Source organism: Cricetulus griseus, chromosome 3, assembly GCF_003668045.3.
Source record: "Cricetulus griseus strain 17A/GY chromosome 3, alternate assembly CriGri-PICRH-1.0, whole genome shotgun sequence".
Classification (NCBI taxonomy): Eukaryota; Metazoa; Chordata; class Mammalia; order Rodentia; family Cricetidae; genus Cricetulus; species Cricetulus griseus.
In genome coordinates this window covers 47479528-47502299 of record NC_048596.1, presented here as the reverse complement: position 1 = coordinate 47502299, position 22772 = coordinate 47479528, and the positions used below count along the sequence as shown (strand labels likewise).

At 38.1% G+C, this 22772-nt stretch overlaps 2 protein-coding genes across 2 annotated transcripts; both read left to right on the top strand.

Annotated features, from left to right (window-relative positions):
- Positions 1-952: 952 nt before the first annotated feature.
- Positions 953-1864, top strand: LOC100756288 (olfactory receptor 5B3-like). The gene has a single exon (XM_027406594.1). The coding sequence runs from the start codon at positions 953-955 to the stop codon at positions 1862-1864; it is 912 nt and encodes a 303-aa protein (XP_027262395.1).
- Positions 1865-14557: 12693 nt separating this feature from the next.
- LOC100753967 (olfactory receptor 5B3) lies at positions 14558-15484 on the top strand. Its single transcript, XM_027406791.2, has one exon. The coding sequence runs from the start codon at positions 14561-14563 to the stop codon at positions 15482-15484; it is 924 nt and encodes a 307-aa protein (XP_027262592.1). The 5' UTR covers positions 14558-14560.
- Positions 15485-22772: the final 7288 nt, after the last annotated feature.

The window sequence follows — 22772 nt, the reverse complement described above, 5'->3', positions numbered from 1 at the left end:
TTGTCAAACTTTATTGAGTTCAGAATGAACTAGAAGGTATATTTATTTGTTGTCTATTTAAATTTTTAATAATTAGCGTGCATATGAAAAAATATTTTTCTCTCTAACTTTTTTCATGCAATAAATTTTGATTATCTTTTTCTCCTCCCCTAACTCCTCCTAGACCCATCTCTACCCCCAAATGTTATATCTGCATCTCAAAAAATCCCACAAAAATAAAACTCAAACCAATCAAAATGCCAAAAGCATAAAAATTGCCAAAAATACCTCCCAATTTACAAAAAAAAAGGTCAGAAAATCTATGAAGTTCATTTTGTGTAGGCCAACTACCCCTAGTCCTGATACCTGCTGGTTGATATGCCCAGTAAGACTGTTTTGGAAAATGGAATTTTATCTTTGCCAGTGTGTATTATTTATAGAAAGCTTCTTCTTATAAGTCACAGTCTGTGTCCACTTTCCCTTCTCCATGTTGAAACCCCATCTGGCTTGAACTTATGCATCCTGTCATAGTCCCTGTGAGTTCATATCTATATCTGTCCTGTTGTGTCTGGAAGATACTGTTTTCTTGGAGTCATCCATCCCCTTTACCTCTTACAATCTTTCCACATTCTCTACCACACAGTTCCTTGAGCCCCGTGGGGAGGGCTTTTCTGGGGACATCTCATTTAGCATAAGGTGCTCCAAGGTCTTTCATTCTTTGCCTACTGACAGATACAACTTTTAAATTGAATGTACTCTTCATAAAATCTTTTCAGATTTACTAGCTATAGATATATGTAGCTAGCACATTAAACACATTAAATTGGCATTCAAAGTCCAGGCTTTGGAGAGATTCTTTTCAAAGAAATGAATGTCTATATCTTGTATTTATATGTATCAATTTTATGTTCATTATTATATTATTTTTCTTTCTAATTGTCAGATAGCATCCATAGTCTGTGAGAAAACAATTATGAAGAACATGACAGAAGTGACACAGTTCTTCCTCATAGGACTCACCAACACCCCAGGCCTTCAGCTTCCCCTTTTTATCACCTTCTTCTTCATCTACATCATTACCCTATTGGGGAACCTGGGGATGTTCCTTCTGATTCTCTTGGACTCTCGGCTTCATACTCCCATGTACATTTTTCTGGGTAATCTTTCCCTCGTTGATCTTGGCTACTCTTCAGCTATCACCCCCAAAGTCATGGCTGGGCTCCTAGTAGGAGACAAGATAATGTCTTACAATGACTGTGCTGCTCAGATGTTCTTTTTTGCAGGATTTGCTACGGTAGAAAATTACCTGTTGGCTTCAATGGCCTATGATCGCTATGCAGCTGTGTGTAAGCCCCTACACTATACCACCACCATGACTACAGGTATTTGTGCATGGCTGATTACAGGATGCTATGCCTGTGGCTTTCTGAGTGCCTGTATCTATACCGGAAACACATTAAGTCTATCCTTTTGTAACTCCTATGTGGTCCATCATTTTTTCTGTGATATGCCAGCAGTCATGGCTCTCTCTTGCTCTGATAGTCATATTAATGAGCTAGTTCTTATTTGTCTAGCCAGCTTCACTATCTTTTTTGCTCTTACAATAATATTGTTATCCTACAGCATAATTATTATAACAATATTAAAGATGCATTCAGGAACAGGATATCAAAAGGCTATTTCCACCTGTATCTCCCACTTCACTGCAGTTTCTATTTTCTATGGAACAATTATCTTCATGTATTTGCAACCCAGCTCTAGACATGCAATGGACACTGACAAAATTGTGTCAGTGTTCTACACCATGGTCATCCCCATGCTGAACCCTCTAGTTTACAGTCTGAGGAACAAGGAGGTTAAGAGAGCATTCATGAAATGGTTCTAAAGGAAAAATAACCATTATGGTTATGACTTTAAATATTTTGTGATATACAATATTAAAATTCACATTTATCAGATCTTCTGATTACTGTGCTATACTTTGAACATACTGCTTCAAGATCTGAGTACTTATTCATGCCTCTGGATTTCATTTTGTCCTGGGAATCAAGGAATATTATGTTTAGAAGCATATTTTAGTTTGATTTGTCAAAAACATTTTTACCTTTATTGATACATTCAACAGTTTCTTTTTCCTTTCTCCTCCTGGTATAGTATCATAGTTAATCTTCACTGTCAACTAGACTGGATTTGTTATCACTATTGAAATATACCTCTAAGGTTGTGCACTGGACTGTTTTAAGTTTTTCTATGCTTTGTTTCAGCAGCCATAAGAATCTAATGAAAGTCATTAGCTTATCTTTTTTTTTGTACTCAGACATTACTTTGTACTCAGCTATGACTATGACTATATATTGGGAGAATTTACCACAAAAATTTCCTATCCTTTAATTGTCTTTATTTGAATGTTTGTCATTGCTAACTTAATGTCTGTATTTGTCTTGTCATTTCTGACGTTAATTTTGTTAATGTACATATATTCAGGAATTTATATTTTTTATGTTTTTCAAATGATGATTTGTAGGTTGTTTAATATATTCTGTTATACAGTGATCTGTTGTTCTAGCCTCTGCTCAGACTTACAAATTTCAGATCATTGGATAAGCTTTTAAAAGATGCTTTTATTTATTTTGTAGTATGTGCATTACAGGAAACAAAACACAAAAAGCCAAGAACAGTCTCCCAGTCACAAGCAGCTCAGCTTGCTGTGTCCTTCTAGATGCTGCAATGTACACACATTTAGGGAATTAAGATTATACAATATGTATCAAGCTTTCCCCCACATTGTGAATATCCACCAACTAAAAACCCCAACTCTACATGAGTATTTTGATAACCAAGAGTACACCACACCATCTCAATCTGTCAGACAAGACTGTAATTCTGTCTTCCTTGGCAACAAAAATTTCATAGAAGACAAAAATGGCAGCAGGCTTCTAGATAGAAGTACTGGCGAAGTTACAATTAAAATTCTGCATTCCCTTAATGTTCACCTTATAAGGAAACACAAAGCAACAGACCAACTGAGTACAGCATTCCTAAGTTTATCACCAGATCTATATACTAAAATACGAAGGTGTGTTCCTGCTCAATAAATGTATTCCCATGGAGCACCGAAGATGCACCTATGGCAGGGGTCCTCAGGATGTCAATCTCAACACAGCACAGTGCCGCAGATCTCGCCCTGTGAACCTCTCTGCCTCACCAGTCAGCCAAGCAACATGAATTAACTCACACTGTCCAGACATGGCATAGCAATTCAGAGGCACCTTTTCTGTCAATCTATGAAGCTATACTTTTAACCATATGCTCTCCTTTAGGACATTCATGAAGTTCAGATGTTGTGGGATGAACTTTGTACACAATAAACACAAGTATCTGCACATATGGATCCCTGGGTACAGCTGTTTTCTAGATGGGGTGGTCCTAGCAAAGAGCTCTTTCTTCATCCGTCCTCTTCTTTGCCCGACTCCTGTCCAGGATGCTGCCAGTCATACAAAGGTCACCCCCAGAAGACAGCCCTTCTTTTGGGCACTGGGACTTATCCTCTAATACTTGGCAACATTCAACATTAACTGAAATGTACACAGGAACAGTGGCTAGGCCAGTGGAACCAACCAACAGGCAGTGCCTTGCCCTGCACTATTCTTTCCCCTATTCGCCTCCACCTGGTAACAGTATCTGCTCAAAGATAAAGCTCAACAATTCCACACCACCCATAACCATTCCTATGAAATAATAATCCTTAAAAGGTGTTAACTCTTTATTTTTAACATGTGCAGTTTTTTTTACATTTAATTAGTACTTGTGGGCACATGCATGCCACTTATATAAGGCTATAAGATAATTTGTGAATTACTTTTCTCCTTTCATTATGGGGATCCTAGAGAGCAAACTCAGGCTACAAGCTGTGTGGCAAGCCCCTTTATGTGCTGGGCCATCCCAACAGTCCATTATGCACATTTTCTTACTGTCTATGTAGCCCTGGCTGGCCTGGGACTCACAAGATCCACCTGCCTCAACCTAGGATTAAAGGTATGCATTACCACACCATATCTATTATGCACTTAAAAGTCTAAAGACTAGATGTTTCCACTAACACTTCTGTTTCCCCAGCATATGTACAATGCAGTGCAGTAAATAAACTGCACATATCTCTATACAGCAACATTCTGGTCTAGACCCTCTCCCCATCTCTCTCAACCCAGTTTATGTAACTTATGTTTTTTTTTTATTTTTTTGTGAGGATATTAACAATTTCACATCCTAAATGGTTTTGAGTTTTTTCCTATGAATTTTAACACAACTTTAAAACATGTCTTTTCACTAACTCTACTTTGTCACACATTGGCAGCCTCTTCACCATTTAGGAAGACTAAGTGCTGCATATTTGGACTTGTTTGTCCTATTATACACCACACATTGCAAAAATAAGATGCACAGATAAAAGGGACAATGGCTAATCTTCATTACCAAAACTTACATTAGTATTAGGCCCTTCATAACTCTTTCTTTCTCCCTCCCAAACCAGCACACATCTATATTGCTCAGAAGTGATTTTAGCATTCCATTTCCAAAAGACAGCATTTCACCACCAGTTTAAACAGAATAATCTACAGGATAATCTACAATATGTATTATTTACTGCATGTACCTTTAACATACTTTGTGCATTTCTAAACCCCTAGAAGGACTAGATGTTTCAGATGAGGACATAAATGTGTCTCCTATATACAGAGTAGTGTTGAAACCACACACATGTAACAATGAGTAGATCTCAAAGTGTCCTCTGCTGAGAGCATTCTGGTCTCCCACCTCCTTTCTCTCTAGCCCCTCCCCTGTATCATGTGACACAGGCACCTGACATTTGGATGATACTTTCACAACTCCTTTCAGAAGACAACCTTGTTATGGCTTTTAATACAGAGTATATAGAATGGGCTAGTTTACTGACTCTACTTTTGCCATACACTGGCAACCTCTTTAATACCTAGAAACTAAAATTAGGACTCCTTTGTCCAGTATATACAATATATACAGTATAGCCAAGTTAAATGAAGCAAATACAGGGGGTGATGGGTAAGCTAAAACTATCTAGCACACTAATGGAATCTTTTTGCAGTTTCTTGCCCCCCACCTCAATCCACTGAACAAGTACAGCTGGTACTGTTCTCAGAGGTGGGTTAGCAATTCTACTTCTAAACATAGTATCTCCAGTTTTTCAAAACTTATTTACATGAAGTTTTATTCTACTACTTCTACTTTTGAATGTAAACTTATCTGCTATTCATACTGCACTAGTAAATAAAACTATGTAAAGCAATGGTTATAATCTGAGGTATCTTCTAAACGTAACCATCTGGGCTTTGACCCACTTTCTTCTTTTCTCCCTTCTCTCTGCCGTCAAACCAGTGACAAATATAGGCATATGCAATGCTTAGAAATTGCTGAACAAATTCATGTCCCCAAATCATTCACACAGCAATCTTTCCTATAAATTTTAACAGTGTACACAATGTGCTAATTTTGTCATACACTGGCAGCCTCTTTAATATTTACAGAGTAGAAGCTGACATATGTCCATTATATATAGTATACACAGAGCAAAACAAAATGCAAATATATAGAAGTGGCATTTGCAAAGGTCCCATATAAAAAACACTACCTCGATGTCTCCCAGCGCTTCCTCCAGAGCACTGAGTAAATACAGACAGTACTGCTCAGAGGGGCTCATAATTCTACTCCCAAAGACAGCATTTCATGAATTTTAGCAAAAGGATATTTACAAAGTGATATTTTACTACCTCTACATTTAGCATACGTTGGGCACTTCTAAACATCTGGATAGACCAGATGTTTCAAATAAGGACTGTTGTCCACTATGTACACAGCACACATGTTACAAGAGTAATAATTAAAAATTTAACACAAAAAGAAAAAATTTAACACAAAAGTACAAAATATTGTTCTACTACCTCTACTTTGTCATACACTGGCAACCTCTTTAACATCTAGAGTGACTAGATGCTGAGAATAGGACTCCTTTGTCCTTTATATATACTATGTACACAGCAAAGCCAAACGAAATGGGACAGTAGGTTTTTTTCCACCCATGGAGCACAATGACTTAGAGCTGTACATTTCCTTCTCCTGGAAACCAGGGAACAAACACAATGTGGTCAAATCAGGAGGGCTTTGGCTATTCCTCCCCAAACAATATTTCAAATGAATCCTAACAAAAATGTATTTACATAATGTATTGTTTTACTACTAATAAAATATGTCAGGCACTTTAGAGTATCTAGAAAGATATTTCCCAAAAAATACTTGGCATTGTCAACACACACCACACCACACACACACACACACACACACACACACACACACACACACACACACACGCACGCAAGCACACACACACACACACGGGGGGGGGGCGATTGAAATGAATAAAATGCATACACAATGCCATAGAATACAAAGACGTCTTCACACGACCAATCTGGCTCCGGACCTCCTCTTCCTCCTGCTGGGTCCTCTAACCTATTGAACAAACTAGGACGAGTGTCGCTCCTGGGGTCTTTTCTAGAGGTGGCTTCAACAATTCCATTGCAAAGTCACTTCTGGAAGACACGTCTACGATGTTTTTAAAGACGACTGGATACACACATGTGATGTCCTACCTCTACTTTACCCTGCGTCGGCAATCTCTACAGCTAGCTAGATGTCCAGATTTAGCCAAAGGTCTCTATAAAGGGTCGGGGGGAAAGGTAGAGCAGCTTTTCCATATTATATACAAGGCCTTCTACGGCGGCGGGTGCATCTTCGCCAGCGTTTCTGACCGGCCGCATGCGATGTCACGTCCCGGCTTCTCTCGGGTGGAAGGAGGACCCGCGCCCCCACGATCCGTCGTTCCTCCGGCCGCTATGCTTCCTCCAGGATCGTGGAGAACTCTGTTGATCCAGGTCTAAGGGTTCCTCAACCGGGCGGGTCCCTCGCAGCGATGGCCCAGTGCTCTGCGCAGATCCGCCGCCTCAGGCTGCAGAGGCCCCGAAGGGCCAACCTTGGCCTTCGGGTGGCCACCATTCTTCCAGCCATGCCACGCCCGCCCACTCCGGGGGGAGTCCTCCAAGGCCGGCTGGGGCTTCTGCATGGTCCGGCCCTGGAGAGCAGGGGTCCGGCGGGGTCGAGGAGGCCGCGCGCAGAGGGCGCCGCCATCCCGGGGCTTCATTGGCGGAGGAAGAGTCTCTGTTGGGTCGCGGATCGGCCGGGCCGGCGCCTCTGTGAGGGCTCGGGCTCCTGGGGTCCCCAGGGCCGGAGCTGCTCCTGCCCACCCCCACCCCACCCCGGCTCACCCGGAGCAGGCCAGAGGCGGTGGGGGGCGGGGGGGGGCGAAGGAAGGAGGAGGCCACACTCCCTAGCTCGCCTCGCTCTCTGCCGGAACTGACTTGGCAGTTCTCCTCGCTTAAACAGCTCAGTACTTTTTTCAAATTCTATCTACTCATTTGTCTGCAAATTTCATGATGTTATTTTTTTGACAGATATGTAAAGCAAATGTACATTTTCTTCAGCTCTTCTTCTGTTGAGGGACATCTAGGCTGTTTCCAATTTCTGCCTATAATTAGTAGAATAGCAATTAACATGATTGAGAAATTGTCCTTGTGGTAGGAGGAAGCATCCATTGGATTTATGCCCAAGAGTGATAGGGATGGGTCTTGAAGTAGATCAATTACCATATTTTTCAGGATCTGCAACATTGATTTCCATAGTGGCTGTACTTTGTGCTCTCACTTGCAATAAGTCGGTGCTCCTCTTATTCAACATCCTTACCAATATGAGCTATCACTTGTATTATTGATCTCAGCCATTCTGACAGGCATAGGAGCTTTAAATTAGTTTTGCTTTGCATTTCCATGATAACCAAGAGTATTTAACCTTTCTTTGTTTCTCAGACAGCCATTTCCTAGATTAAGAACTTTTAAGATCTCTACTTTTTTAAAAATACGGATTTTATTTTTTAATATATATTTCTTGAGGTCTTTACACATTTTCCGGGATTAGTCCTCTATCAAATGTGGAACTGGAAAAAAACACCCCTTTCCCCTTTTCCTATTCTGTAGGTTGTTGCTTTGTTGGACAGCATCATCTGCCATGCAGAAACTTTTCAGTGTTATGAGGTCACACTTGTTAATTGTTGACATTAGTGCCTGCACCATCATTGTCCTCTTCAGGAAATTGACTTGTGAGCCAATAAGTTGAAGGCTAATCCCTAATTTTTATTCTATCAGGTAAAGTGTGTCTAGTTTTATGTTGAGGTCATTTATTCATTTGTATTTGGAATATATCAGAAGGGTTGGATAGAAGAAAGAAAAAAAGGGAGAATTTAATATAATTACCTATTTCTATATTTAACATGTCTTAATTTTTTACTACATAAAAGCTATAGGTGAGGAATAAATTAATTCAAAACATTCTATGGCACTAGCTTTAACTCATTATCAGTGTCAGATAGGAATATGTGATGGTTAGTTTTGGCAGCTTGACAAAATCTAGAGTCACCTGGGAAGGGAGTCTCTGTGAGGAATTGTCTAGATTAAGCTGACCTATGAATGTCTATGGGGGTTGTTTTGAATTATTGGATGATCTATGCACTGTGGGTGGCATTCTTCTTTGAACAGGGGATCCTGGATATTGTATAGGGGATCCTGGATTTTTATAAGAGTTGAGAAAGTGAGCTGATCATTTGCATGCAGCATTAATGTATTGTTCTCTGCTCTTGATTGTGATTAATTAGAGAAGCTACTTCAGTTTCCTGCAGACTTGAGTTCATTGTAATGATGCACTATAACCTGGAATTGTGACCCAAGTTAACTACCTAAATTTTAAGTTGCTTTTGTCAGGACATTTTATTACAACTATAGGAAAGGAAGCTAATACAGGAAACAATGAAAGGTAATGTGGCAACTCAAAATCTTTGATGATTATAGGTAAAAAATATCCTTGACAAGGTACTTAGAAACTAAGTCAAGAAGTTCTTTAGAAAAAGTACTTACTATGATCAAATTGATCCCAAAGATTAACAAAACAGAGATTCTAGAGTTAAAGTCATATATCCATAGCAAACTAATGCTTGAAATTTTTCCAAAAGAATACGCTGGAAAAAGTGACTGTCTTCAATAAATATATTTAGAGACCAAAATATACACACGAAGTTGAAAACTACATACAGCTCACCTTGCCAGCTACAAGACTATACTCAATATAAAGGAATGACTTAAATGAAAGACAAAATCTCTAAAAATAATAGAGGGAGACACTTGAGACATTGCATTGCAATGGAGTATTTCTTTTTCTTGTTTTGCTTAACAGATGACCACACAGAAAACTTAAACACATAGAAACAAAGAAAAAATAGGATTGTCTCAAGGTAGAAAAATTCTGCTTGGTAAAGAAAATGGCCTACAGAACAAATTAGATACTTTACAAAATGTAAAAAACAAGTAAAAATTGTGCACCTTAAAAGAGGTTGATTTGCAGATAAAATATAATTATAAAACTCAATAATAAATAATTAATTAATGGGCAGTGGTGAGATGGCTCAGGGGGTAAAGGATTTTATTTCCAACTCTGATGATCTGTGTTCAATTCCTGGAACCCACATGTGTCAAGGAGAGAACTTATTTCTGCAAGTTATTCTGCTTTCTATACACAAACATCATAAGTGAGTAAATGACTAAATAAATAAAACTTTAATGTAATAAAAATAATGGTAAATAGAAATTAAGTGGACATTTTTGTAAAACATGACACAAAACATTCTGCAGAGTGTTATAAGAGACAACATATAAAAGAATGATCAGGAATGATTAGATATTATAACAAGGTATAGTTTGCTGAGAACAAGAAGTTGAGATGTGTTATTGTGCATGGGGTTACTATAGATCACAATAATGTATTATATTTTTGGAAACAGTAGAAGAAATGTCAAAAGGAAAAGATAGAAAGAAGTAGTTTTAAAGTTTCACCACAAAAAAATTGCTGAGAAGACAGGCATTCTTGACCTAATTTGAACTTTTTATATCAGACATTGGGTATAGAAACATTGCATGATACTTCATTGGTATGTGTGACTTTTGTGTTTCCATTTACCCTTTTAAAGGGAAATTTAATGTCTAAGATCCAGAAACCATTTTGGTCTCTAAGGCCTGTTAATTGCTATTTCCCTAAGAAGACAGGATGAAGATCTTCAGATACACACTGGGGCAACTCTCCAGAGTTCTCTGGTTGTTTATATTTCTCTCTACATCTCCATTCACTAGCCTCTGAAATACCAATGTGGCACACCAGGGGACACACTGAATGCCATTATCCATTAGATTTTATTTATTTTCTGAGTGGCAGTAATTGTTAACACATGCGGATCTTTTATGTAACTTGATGATCAGCTATGGGCCTTCAAGCAAGGTAAGGGAAAAACCTCACCAACAATCTTCACATTGATTGACTATTATCTGGCAAACTCTTCATGGGTTTCTTTACTAACTTCTGTTTTTCTTTTTTCTTTAAGTATACAGATATAACCTATGAACTATGGGAGGGGAGTGATGTTGTCTGGTTTTCCTGTACTATGTTTTCCTAACAAGGAGGTAAGTGACTCTCCTGAGGAAAAATGAGTAATACATGTTGAATTCAGAACTTGGTGTGTGCAGAAGTTCTGTCCTACACTCTTCCTTTATACAAGATTGAAACATAACCACTTTCTAAGAGCAAGCTCTTGGAAGAGGATACATGAGAGTTTGCCCTACTAAAAACTGACAACCTACATTTCATAACCATAATAGTGAGAAGTATATTCCCAACAAAAAAGTGGTCTTTGTATAGCTACTATGAGTTTCTTGAGAACAGTTGTTTGAAAATAGTTTTGATAGTTAAAACAGTTCAAAGGCTAAAGGTTATTATTCTAAAACTAGTTTTGAAATGTTGAATCTAAATATTAATGTCAAAATGCTACCAGATAGTTGATGATTCATATAAAAATTATTCTTCTTAGAAAGAATATAAAATGTAATTTCATTGTTGTAACTTTATTTTGTTCAGCAGAAGTTTAATATACTTGGATATTAAAAAATCACAAAAGACACAAACAAACCCAGAAGATAAAATAATCATTATGCATACTGATGAAAGGTTAGAAATAAATGAACATTCACTCAATCCTTATATTAATTTAACCCTTATGCCATGAGGTCAGGCTCATTATTGGATGGAATATTTTAAATTCTTTAATTACTACTCATATTTACATATCCATCCCCTCATTCCCTCAACTGCCCATCCTCCCATGTCCTCACCAACCACCCCAACCCATCCCCCAACTCTTCCCCAGGGATAGTGAGGCCCTCCACCAGGGACCTTTAAAGTCTGTCATATCATTTGGGGGAGGGCCTAGGCCCTCCTTGCTGTATCTGGGCTGCAATAGTATCCCTCCATAGGGAATGGGCACCCAAAGTCCATTTGTGCTCTAGGGTTAAAGACTGGCTCCACTGTTAGAGGTCCCATAGAATGTCTTGACCTCCTAACTGGCACCCACATTCAGAGGGCTTGGTTTGGTCCAATGCTGTTTCCCCAGCTTTATGATTAGGGTGTCCATGCTCTCACTAGGTCAGGTCCACTGTTTCTTCGGGTTTCTGCAGAACCGTCTTGGCTCCTTTGCTCATCCCTCCTCCCTCTCCACAACTGGATTCCAGGAGTATGGTTCAGTGCTTAGCTGTGGGTGCCTGTTTCTGCTTAGAACAGCTACTGGATGAAGGCTTTAGGAATGGTAACCAAGATAGACATCAATCTCATTATAGGGGAAGAACATCAATGGCATCTTCTCCACCACTGCCTGGATTCTTAGTTTGGGTCATCCTTGTGGCTCTCCTAACATTTCCCCTGTACCAGACCTTAACTGTTGAACCCTAAGTGTTTTTCATACTGCTTACAAAAATCAAGATTACCATGAAATTTCTTAGATATTAAGTTTTCTTATAAATTAAGTAGGAAATAATACTTTAAATTCTACTTTACACACACACACACACACACACACACACACACACACACACACACCATTTGAAAATAATGTACAAAATGTGAAAGTTATCATATGAGGTTAGATTTGCAACTAAATATTTTTAGGTATACGTACATAATTAAAGTGGTCAAAATCTGAAGAAAATGATGGTAGCCAATAACATAGTAGATATCCTTCCAAGTATTTCAAGCCAAACAAGAAAGTTTAATTATTATTAGAGTATAAGAATGCTATGTCTATGAGATAAACAAAGCTCAGAAACCCTGAGCTTGGGCTCCAGGGTTTCTGTTGTTGCTGATGGATGATATATTTAGAAAATGAAACTAAAATTTAAGAAAAGAGGAATATTTCATCTAAAATTATGGATTACCAGAATGAAATTTTGTAAACAATGATTTCCAGTGAGATTTCATGACCAACATTGATATGCTTAGAATAAAAACAAACAGATTCATGACAAGACACAGTTACAGTGTTACAAATGCAGAAAGGGTAGCTTGGAGAAGGAATGCTCAAGACTTAACAAGAACTAAAGCTCTATATGTTATCACATAGTAATGAAAACTAGATCAGTAGTACTCACTAAGGCATGCTTAATAACCAATGTTTTCTTGCCATTTATATACTACTTCATTTCACAATAATACCCCAAATATCCCTCATTATTGTCTATATTTTGTGGATGGAAATATGGTGTTTAGAAGAGGTAGGTGTGTTCTAGGTAGTCATTGGATGATCTGCTATATATCTCTTTAAAGAACTTGAGCTGTCTGTGTTTTAATTAATGACATTTCCTCATTCTAACTTCCCTATGTAGCTGAATATTCTCCCATCATAACTTTAAGATCAACAAATCTATTATATACAGCATTGAGAAATATTGATTCAAGATAAAGCCTTCTTTGAGCTAATCATAATACCATGCTGCTGGATATACCCTTATCAGTGTATCTAGAGGTGTAAAATTAAAAGCATGAAAACATGTGGAAAGAATTAAATGTCATTCAAGCTCATCACTTCATTAAGAACCTTCTAATACTAAGAAAAAGCATTTCACTGTTAGGAACTACTCATTTGCTTGATCTATAATGAGAACAGCTATATAGTGACCAAGATAAAATTACTACAGGGTGTGCCACTCAGTTTATTTGATTAAGCAAAAGAATAAAATTACTCATTATAATGAAGTTATATTCTATCAGTAGGTCAGTTCCACTGTTTCTGAAGGTCTCTCCATCCCCGTCTTGGATCCTTTGCTCAGCCCTCCATAAAACTGGGGAAACAGCATTGGACAAGACCAAACCCTTTGAATATGGGTACCAGGTAAGAGTCCAAGACAGTCTATGGGTCCTCTAACAGCGGAGCCAGTCTTTCTCCATAGAGCACAAATGGACTTTGGGAGCCCATTCCCTATAGAGGGATACTATTGCAGCCCAGATACAGCAAGGAATGTCTAGATCCTCCCCCAGACAGACTTTAAAGGTCCTTGGTAAAAGACCTCACTATCACTGGGGAGGAGTGGGGGGGGAGGAGTGGGTTGGGGTGGGTTAGGTGGGGAACATTGGAGGATGGGAGGGTGAGGGAATGAGGGGATGGATATGTAAATATGAGTAATTAAAAATAATAAAAAATGAAAAAAACAATGAAGTTAAATTATTTCAGATCATATGTCTGCAATTGGTGAAAAGTTTACCCAGTTTCAGAAGAGAAACTGCCAATTATATTACTTAAATGTGCAGAAAATTTATATCTCTTCTGCCTCCTAATTTACATGGATGTAAAATTTATCAAAGTCATTATATTATTGACAGAGCACAGGCTGTTTCTATAGTACCTCTTGGTAGGGAAGCACAGTAGTGTTAGTTTTAATGAGCCCAGGAAAATTGAACTGGGACATAGATACATTAAAATAAACCATGTTCAAAGAGTTACTAAACTCTCTACATATTGCTGACATGTATTATGCATATTCAGTTTTTGAGAGAAAAACAATTAAAATTCCCCAGATCTCAATAACTTTATTACATTGATCTAAAAGATTAAAAAATTAATTCTAGACCTAGAGAGAGAGTTCAGCAATTAAGAGCACTAGCTGCTCTTCCAGAGGTCCCAAGTCCAATTTTCAGCAACCACATGGTGTCGCAAAACCATCTGTAATGGGTTTGGATGTCCTCTTCTCATGGACCGAGACAGAGCACTCATGTACATAAAAAGTACATACATAAATAAGTCTTGGGAAAAAACTTAAAAAAATAATTCTATGTGTATGGGCGCTTTATCTACATGTATGTTGGTGCACAATGTGTGCCTCATGCTTCAGGAGGCTGTAGGACAGTGTTAGATCCCCTTGTGCTGGAGTTCCATATAGTTGTGAGCTGCCATGCATGTGCTGAGTCCGTTGTAATAGATAGGCAGTGCTTGTAATTGCTGCACCACCTCCCCAGCCCCTTATTGTACTCTTTAAAAAATTGTTTAAGGTTTTCTATTGGTTAACTGATATCATTGATGGAGAACAGTACAGAAGTGACATGGTTCATCCTGTTGGGACTCACCAATAACCCACATCTGAAGCTTCCTCTCTTTATTACCTTCCTCCTTATCTATACCATCACTCTGGCTGGGAACCTGGGAATGTTTTTATTAATTCTCTTGGACTATCGACTTCACACTCCCATGTACATTTTCCTCAGTAACTTGTCCTTAGTGGACTTTTGTTACTCTTCAACAATCACTCCAAATGTCATAGCTGGATTGCTTACAGAAGATAAGATCATGTCCTACAATGCTTGTGCTTCTCAGATGTTCTTTTTTTCAACCTTTGCCAATGTAGAAAACTACCTTTTGGTCTCAATGGCCTATGATCGCTATGTAGCAGTGTGTAAGCCCCTGCGCTATGCCACCACCATGACAACAAATGTGTGTGCATGTATAGTCATTGGCTGTTATATCTTTGGTATCCTGAATGCTGCCATCTGTACTGTGGATGCATTAAGTCTCTCCTTCTGTGAGACCAATGTAGTCCACCATTTTTTCTGCGATGTTCTAGCAGTAATGATTGTATCTTGTTCTGAAAGACATGTCAATGAACTGGTTCTTATTTATGCAGCTAGCTTCAATATATTTTGTGCTCTTCTATTCATCTTAATATCATACATGTTCATTTTTACCAACATACTAAAGATGCACTCTGCTGCAGGATATCGCAAAGCTCTCTCTACTTGTGCTTCCCACTTCACGGCTGTCTCCATTTTCTATGGGACAGTCACATTCATGTATGTGCAGCCCAGCTCTAGTCATTCAATGGACATTGATAAAATTTCATCTGTGTTCTACACCATGGTCATCCCCATGCTGAACCCTCTGGTCTACAGTCTAAAGAATAAAGATGTGAAGAGTGCCTTTACAAAGATTGTAGTTAAGTCAAGATAATGTTTATGGCTATGATTTTAACTTTCTGCTTTGCACAATATCTGGGTTAATTCCTTTTATCTTAACGATATACTGAATTAGATTTTCCTACACTCCACTGGATTCAAGAACTTGAAGTTACATCTTACCTCAGCAATAGTGTGTTGGCTGTCTATAAGTTAACATTTGTTCAGAAGAGTGAAACCTATATAAAATACTTATGGTAATTTTATGCCAGTTTGTTGAAAAAAATAATTGGTTGTGTTATCATATTCAATCATCTCATTCAGTACTCTTTCTGTCACATCAACACAAATGAATGTAATCAAGCGCATAAAGTAACCCACTGAAAAGATGACACACTCATATTTTCTTGTGAAAACTTACACAAATGATGTCAGAAAATTTCCAAATTAAATTTAGCATGACTTTGTTAGGTGTCTACTGTTTTGTTCATTTAATTGTGCTCAACTCATAGGAATATCCAGATGAATATGGTAAACATTTAATTTTATTTAATATCTAGGATACAATGCTGTATTTTAAAAGTTCTTCTTGAAAGAAGCAGGCCCAGTTTTAAAAACATTAATCTTCATCATCATTTGACCAACTGAGTGCTCTCCTGGACAGAGTCAAAAGTCATGGAAAAAGGAGCTACTTCATTCTTTAAATTAGTTACCGAGTCCTAATTATCCCCCTTTCTTCTCCCTTGCCCTCTCATTTCCTCAGTATCTAAGAAATACACAAATTTTAGTTTCACTCCTCATTATGAAGCATTTGAGTTCAAGTTGAATCATTCATCACTATTTCCTGGATTTTCATCTTAGATATGTTTCAATACTCTTTTTGCTGTCTTTCCCAATCTCATGAAATTAGAAAAAAAATCTGTAAATATTATGAGATAACTCATGGTTAAAGTACTTGCTGTGTAAAATCTGAGCGGGTGTGCCAAGTGTCTATAGTTCTGGAAGTGGGATAGTCAACTTAACACAGAATCTACTATAACAGAGGCATTGAGAATGCTAGCTACTGCATACTTCTTGCAGGAATATAGATTAACCTAAGCATTACAGATAATTTTAGGGAGAATCCCATATCCTATTACTCAGTAAAAAGTCAAAATAAATTAAATCAGTTTGGAAATAACAGAAATATCAACAACAATAACAAACTATGGCACTACACAATCCTTGCAGTTGTATTCACAATACACAGGGAATGAAAAGAAATCCCAAATCTCAGGAGATTGCCGAGTAAAGCAAATATAGTAAACCAATGACTTGTATGTAATGTATGCTAACTATCCATGCAAATGTTCTATTATTTATAACACAAGAATGTGACTTGAGATCATTGAGGTTTAATCAGAGATGGGGAGGTGATAGAACAGAAAAGGCGTGGTAACTAAATGGTGTATGACAACATCACATGGAAATATGCTTCTTTTTTGAAATTCACCTGTTCTTTTTGACATTATAAGATAATTACATCACTTATCCCTTCCCTACCCTACTTCTCAACTCTTCAGAATAACCCTCTCTACTCTTCTTCAAAATCATATCCTCTTTTTTACTAATTGTTATTACATGCATCCTCACATATGTATATGAATATATTTCTAAATATAACCAGTTCAATCCATATAATGTTACTTCTATGTATATTCAGGGCTGATGGATTGGCACTGGATATCTGTTTAATATGGTCTTCCATGGGGGAAAACTACTTCTGCACCCAGTTTTTCTCAATAGGGTATAGTTTTTTGTGAAAGCTGGAGGCCTCATAAGCTTTTTATCTGTCTAGATTGGCATGCTTAGTGTTGTCATCCTTTTTCAGCCCATGATTGGATAGTCATGCTGGTGAGATATTTATGGATATAGCTTTTAATGTTGCTAGGAGACAGAATTCTATAGAAAATACCCTGAGTCTCTGTTTCTTTTTTTGTTTTGTTTTTCCAATTTTTATTTAAATTAGAAACAAGATTGTTTTACATGTTAATCCCAGTTCCCTCTCCCTCTCCTCCTCCCCTGCCCCCCTACCTATCCCATTCCCTTTCTGCTCCCCAAAGAGGGTGAGGTCTTCCATGGGGGATATTCAGAGTCTGTCATATCCTTTGGGATAGGGCCTAGGCCCTCTTCCGTGTGTCTAGGCTGAGGAAGTATCCCTCTATGTAGAATGGGCTCCCAGAGTCCATTCCTATGCTAGGGATAAGTACTTATCTACTACAAGAGGCAGCATAAATTCCTGAAGTCTCCTCACTGACACCCACCTTCATGGGGTCTGGATCAGTCCTATGCTGATTTTCCAGCTATCAGTCTGGGGACCATGAGCTCCCCCTTGTTCAGGTCAGCTGTTTCTGTGAGTTTCACCAGCCTGGTCTTGACCCCTTTGCTCATCACTCCTCCCTCTCTGCAACTGGATTCCAGTTCAGTTCAGTGTTTAGCTGTGTGTGTCTACTTCTACTTCCACCAGCTGCTGGATGAAGGTTCCAGGATGGCATGTAAGTTAGTCATCAATCTCATTATCAGGGAAGGGCACTTAAGGCAGCCTCTCCACTGTTGCTTAGATTGTTAGTAGGTGTCATAATTGTAGATCTCTGGACATTTCCCTAGTGCTTGATTTCACTTTAAACCTATAATGGCTCCCTCTATTATGGTATATCTCCTCTATTCTTCCCCCATCTCAACCTCCCTGCTCCCTCTTGTCTGCCTCACCCTCTTCTTATCCCCTTCGCTTTCTGCTATCTCCCTCTCCCCTCCCTCCGTGCTCCCAATTTTCTCAGGAGATCTTGACCCTTTCCTCTTCTCTTTTTTCCTAGCTTCTCTGACAGTGTGGATTGTAGGCTGGTAATCTTTTCTGTATGTCCAAAATCCACATATGAGTGAGTATATACCATGTTTGTCTTTTGTGATTGGGTTACCTGGCTCAGAATGCATTCTTCTAGTTCTTCCATTTGCCTGTGAATTTCAAGATTCCATTGTTTTTTTTCCCTGCTTTGTAGTACTCTGCTGTATAAATGGAACACATTTTCTCTATCCATTCTTCAGTTGAATGGCGTATAGGTTGCTTCCAGGTGTGGCTGTTACAATAATGATGCTATGACCATATGCCCTTGTTGTATAAATGTGCTTCTTTTGGGTATATGCGTACGACTAGAATTGCTGAATCTTGTGGTAGACTGATTCACATTTTCCTGATGAATCGCCGTACTGATTTCCAAAGTGGCTGTAAGAGTTGGCCCTCGAACCAGCAGTGGAGGAGTCTACACCCTCTCCAGCATAAATTGTCATTGGTGTTTTTGATTTTAGTCATTCTGACAGGGGTAACATTGGTATCTCAGAGTTGTTTTGAGTTGCATTTCTCTGATGGCTAAGGATGTTGAATACTTTCTTATGTGTCTTTCAGCCATTTAAGATTCCTCTATTACTAATTCCCTATTTAGTTCTGTATCCCACTTTTTAATTAGATGATTTGGTGTTTTGGAAGATAGATCCTTGTGTTATTTGTAAATTTTGGAGAACAGCCCTCTGTCAGTTGTGGGTTTGGTATCTTTTCCCATTCTGTGGGCTGCTTTTTTGTGTTTTGGACTGTGACCTTTGCCTTACAGAAGCTTCTCAGTTTCAAGAGGTCCCATTTATTAATTGTCAAACTCAGTGCTACAGGTATTATGTTGAGGAACCAGTCTCCTGTAGCAGTTCATTCAAGGGTACTTCCCAATTTCTCTTCTAAGAAGTTCAGTGTGTCTGGATTTATATTGAGGTCTTTGATCCATTTGGATTTATGTTTGGGGCATGGAGATAGACATGTATCTGTCTCCAGTCTTCCACATGGCAGAAACCAGTTATGCCAGCACCATTTGTTGAAGATGCTTTCCTTTTTCCACTATAAAACTTTAGCTTCCTTGTCAAAAGCAGGTATTTATAGGTATGTGGATTAATTTTGGGGTTTTCATTTTGATTCCATTGATGTACCTGTCTATTTTAGTGCCAATACCAAGCTGTTTTCAGGACTATAGCTCTATAATAGTGCTGCAGACCACTCAGGGATAGAACCACACTGCAGGAGAATCAGGGTTTTGGTACTCAGGTTGGGATGGATTTGGCATGACAGACAGACACAAACACAAGAGAGGTTTGATGCTGCTGCAAAAATCTTTACTTCATCACTTTAACTTATACAAGCAATACAGGAACTTCAGCTTTGGCTTGAGTACAAAAAATGTGTATCATAGACATTACTGGCTCTAAGCAAATGTTAAGACGAAAGTACATGACAGGAAGCAGTTTTAGTCAGAATTATCTCGGCCCCAGACAGTGGTCAAGTTGCTGAGCTGGCTGTGATTCTGAAAATATGATCATGCTGAATGTTAGGATTCTTTAGGCCAATTTACAAACTTCATAAAGCAATCAATAAAATCCCTTTTATCCCCTGTATGTCTCCATACAAAGTCTTCTGATTGATAATGTAAATAGCTATACATTTGCCATAAAATATCTCTTTTGTCAGCATGACATATAAGGTGGTCTCGCTCTTTTTAGTTTCTCTCACAAGCTAAATGATATATACAATCTCTTTTCACCCCCAATGACAACCCAGCAATTAAAGTCTTTATCTTAAGCTCCTGTGTATGGCAAAGGGGCAGCTGTTGTCTTATAAAAATATGGACCTTTGTTCCTTAGGGGCTGCCACCACTTCCTATTAATCTTGTAATAAGTTCTGCCTAATTCAACCTTTATAGGAATTCCAAGCTCCCCTAAGTTTTCTGAATCATCTCCTTCTTGAACTTCTCTTTTACTTTTCCTAGACATCTGGTAAGACAACTCTGCTTGCTGGAGTTGATTCATAATTGATCTGAAGCTTTTATTTTCTGTTATAAACATTTCAAATAGAGTTCTAACTAACACAGGGCTTCTAGTAGAAATGTCCTTATCCTGAGCCACCCTAGCAAGGAACTGCTCCACTTGGACCACAGGTACAAACGAAACTTCAATGATAGCATACTGTATAGAAATTGTTGGGGAGGTGCTATCAGTTCCTGGAATCAAAATATCTATAGGTATTTAACCTTTCTTCAACCAACACCTGATCATCTGCTGATGCTGAGAAGGTCAGACCAGTCATAAGACAAAAGACAAAACCAGAAAACAACCCACCACAGACAGCGAGACACAGAGAACATCTTGTCCTTTTAGATTCCTTCCAGGGACATCCAGGAGACCTAACTACGCAAGCACACGTCTCAGGTCTGGACATGTTTTTAGCAATATTTGCTTCATGCCATGCAGACTCTACTGGAGTGAGTGTGGCATAATAGATCTTGAAGTCAGGGATGGAGGAAGTTCCTTTATTGTACAGGGTTGTTTTGGCTAGCCTGGGTCTTTTGTTTCTTCATAAAAAGATGAGTATTGTTCTTTCAATGTCTGTGAAGAATTGTGCCAGTATTTTGATGGGGATTCCATTGAATCTGTAGATTGCTTTTGGCAAGATTGCCATTTTTACTATGTTGATCTTCCCTATCCAAGAACATGGGAGATCTTTCCATTTTCTGATATCTTCTTTAATTTCTTTTTTAAAGACTCAATGTTTTTGCTTTATAGGCCTTTCACTTGTTTGGTTAGTGTTACCCCAAGATATTTTGTGTTATTTGTGGCATTTTAAAGGGTGATATTTTTCTGATTTCTTTCTCAGGCCATTTATCTTTTGTATATAATAGGTCTACTGAATTTTTTTAGTTAATTTTGTATCCTGCCACTTTGCTAAAGGTGTTTATCAGCTGTACAACTTCCCTGGTAGAGTTTTTAAGGTCACTTATGTAAACTACTATATCCTCTGCAAACAGAGAAAGCTTGACCTTTTCCTTTCCAATTTGTATACCCTTATCTCCTTTTGTTGTCTTATTGCTCTAGCTAGAACTTCAAGTACAATATTGAATAGACATTGGGAGAGTAGACAGCCTTGTCTTGTTCTGATTTTAGAGGAATCACATTGAATTTCTCTCCATTTAGTTTGATGTTGGCTGTTGGTTTATTGTATATTGTTTTTATTATGTTCATGTTATCCTGTTATATCCTTGTTATCCCTGATCTCTCCAGGACCTTTATCGTGAAGGGGTGGTGGATTTCGTCAAAAGCTTTTTGCATCTAGTGAGATGATCATTTGATTTTTCTTTTGAAATTTCTTTATATGGTGGATTACATTGATGGATTTTAGTATATTGAACCAACCCTGCTTCCTGGGGATGAAGCCTACTTGATCATGGTGGATGATTTTTCTGATATGTTCTTGGATTTGGTTTGCCAGTATTTTACTGGGTATTTTTACATCAATGTTCATGAGGGATACTGGTTTGTAGTTCTCTTTATTAGTTGTGTCTTTGTGTGGCTTGTGTACCAAGGATATTGTAGCCTTGTAAAAACAGTTTGGCAATGAACCTTCTGCTTCTGTTGTATGGAACAATATGAGGAGTATTGGTATTAGCTCTTGTTTGAATTTCTGGTAGAATTCTGCAGTGAAGCCATCTGTCCCTGGGCTTCATTTGTTTGTGAGAGTTTTGATGACTGCTTCCATTTCCTTAGGGGTTATAGGTTTGTTTAAGTTGCTTATCTGTTTTTGATTCAGTTTTGGTAAGTGATGTCTATCTAGAAAATTGTCCATTTCTTTTAAATTTTGAAATTTTGTGGAATACAGGTTTTCATTGTATGACCTGAAGTTTCTCTGTATTTCCTCAGTGTCTATTGTTATGTCCCCCTTTTCATTTCTGATTTTGTTAATTCGCATATTCTCTCTGCGCCTTTGGGTTAGTGTGGATAAAGGCTTGTCTATCTTGTTGATTTTGTCGAACTTTTTGTTACATTGACTCCTTGAATTGTTTTCTATGTTTCGACTTTATTGATTTCTGACCTCAGTTTGATTATTTTCTGGTGTCTACTCACACAAAAGAATATACCTTTTTTTCAGCAACACATGGAACCTTCTCTAAAATTGACCACATATTTGGCAACATAGCAAACTTCAACAGGTACAAAAAATTTGAAATAACCCCCTGTGTCTTATCAGACCACCGTGCTTTAATGTTAGAATTCAACAACAAAACAAATTGCAGAAAACCTAAAAACTCATGGAAATTGAATAATGCACAATTGCACCATTCCTGGTCCAAGGAATAAATAAAGAAAGGAATTAAAGACTTCCTAGAATTAAATGAAAATGCAACCACAACATATACAAACTTATAGGACACTTTGAAGCCACTACTAATAGGAAAGTTCATTGCTCTAAGTGCTCACATGAAGAAACTAGAGAATAGTCA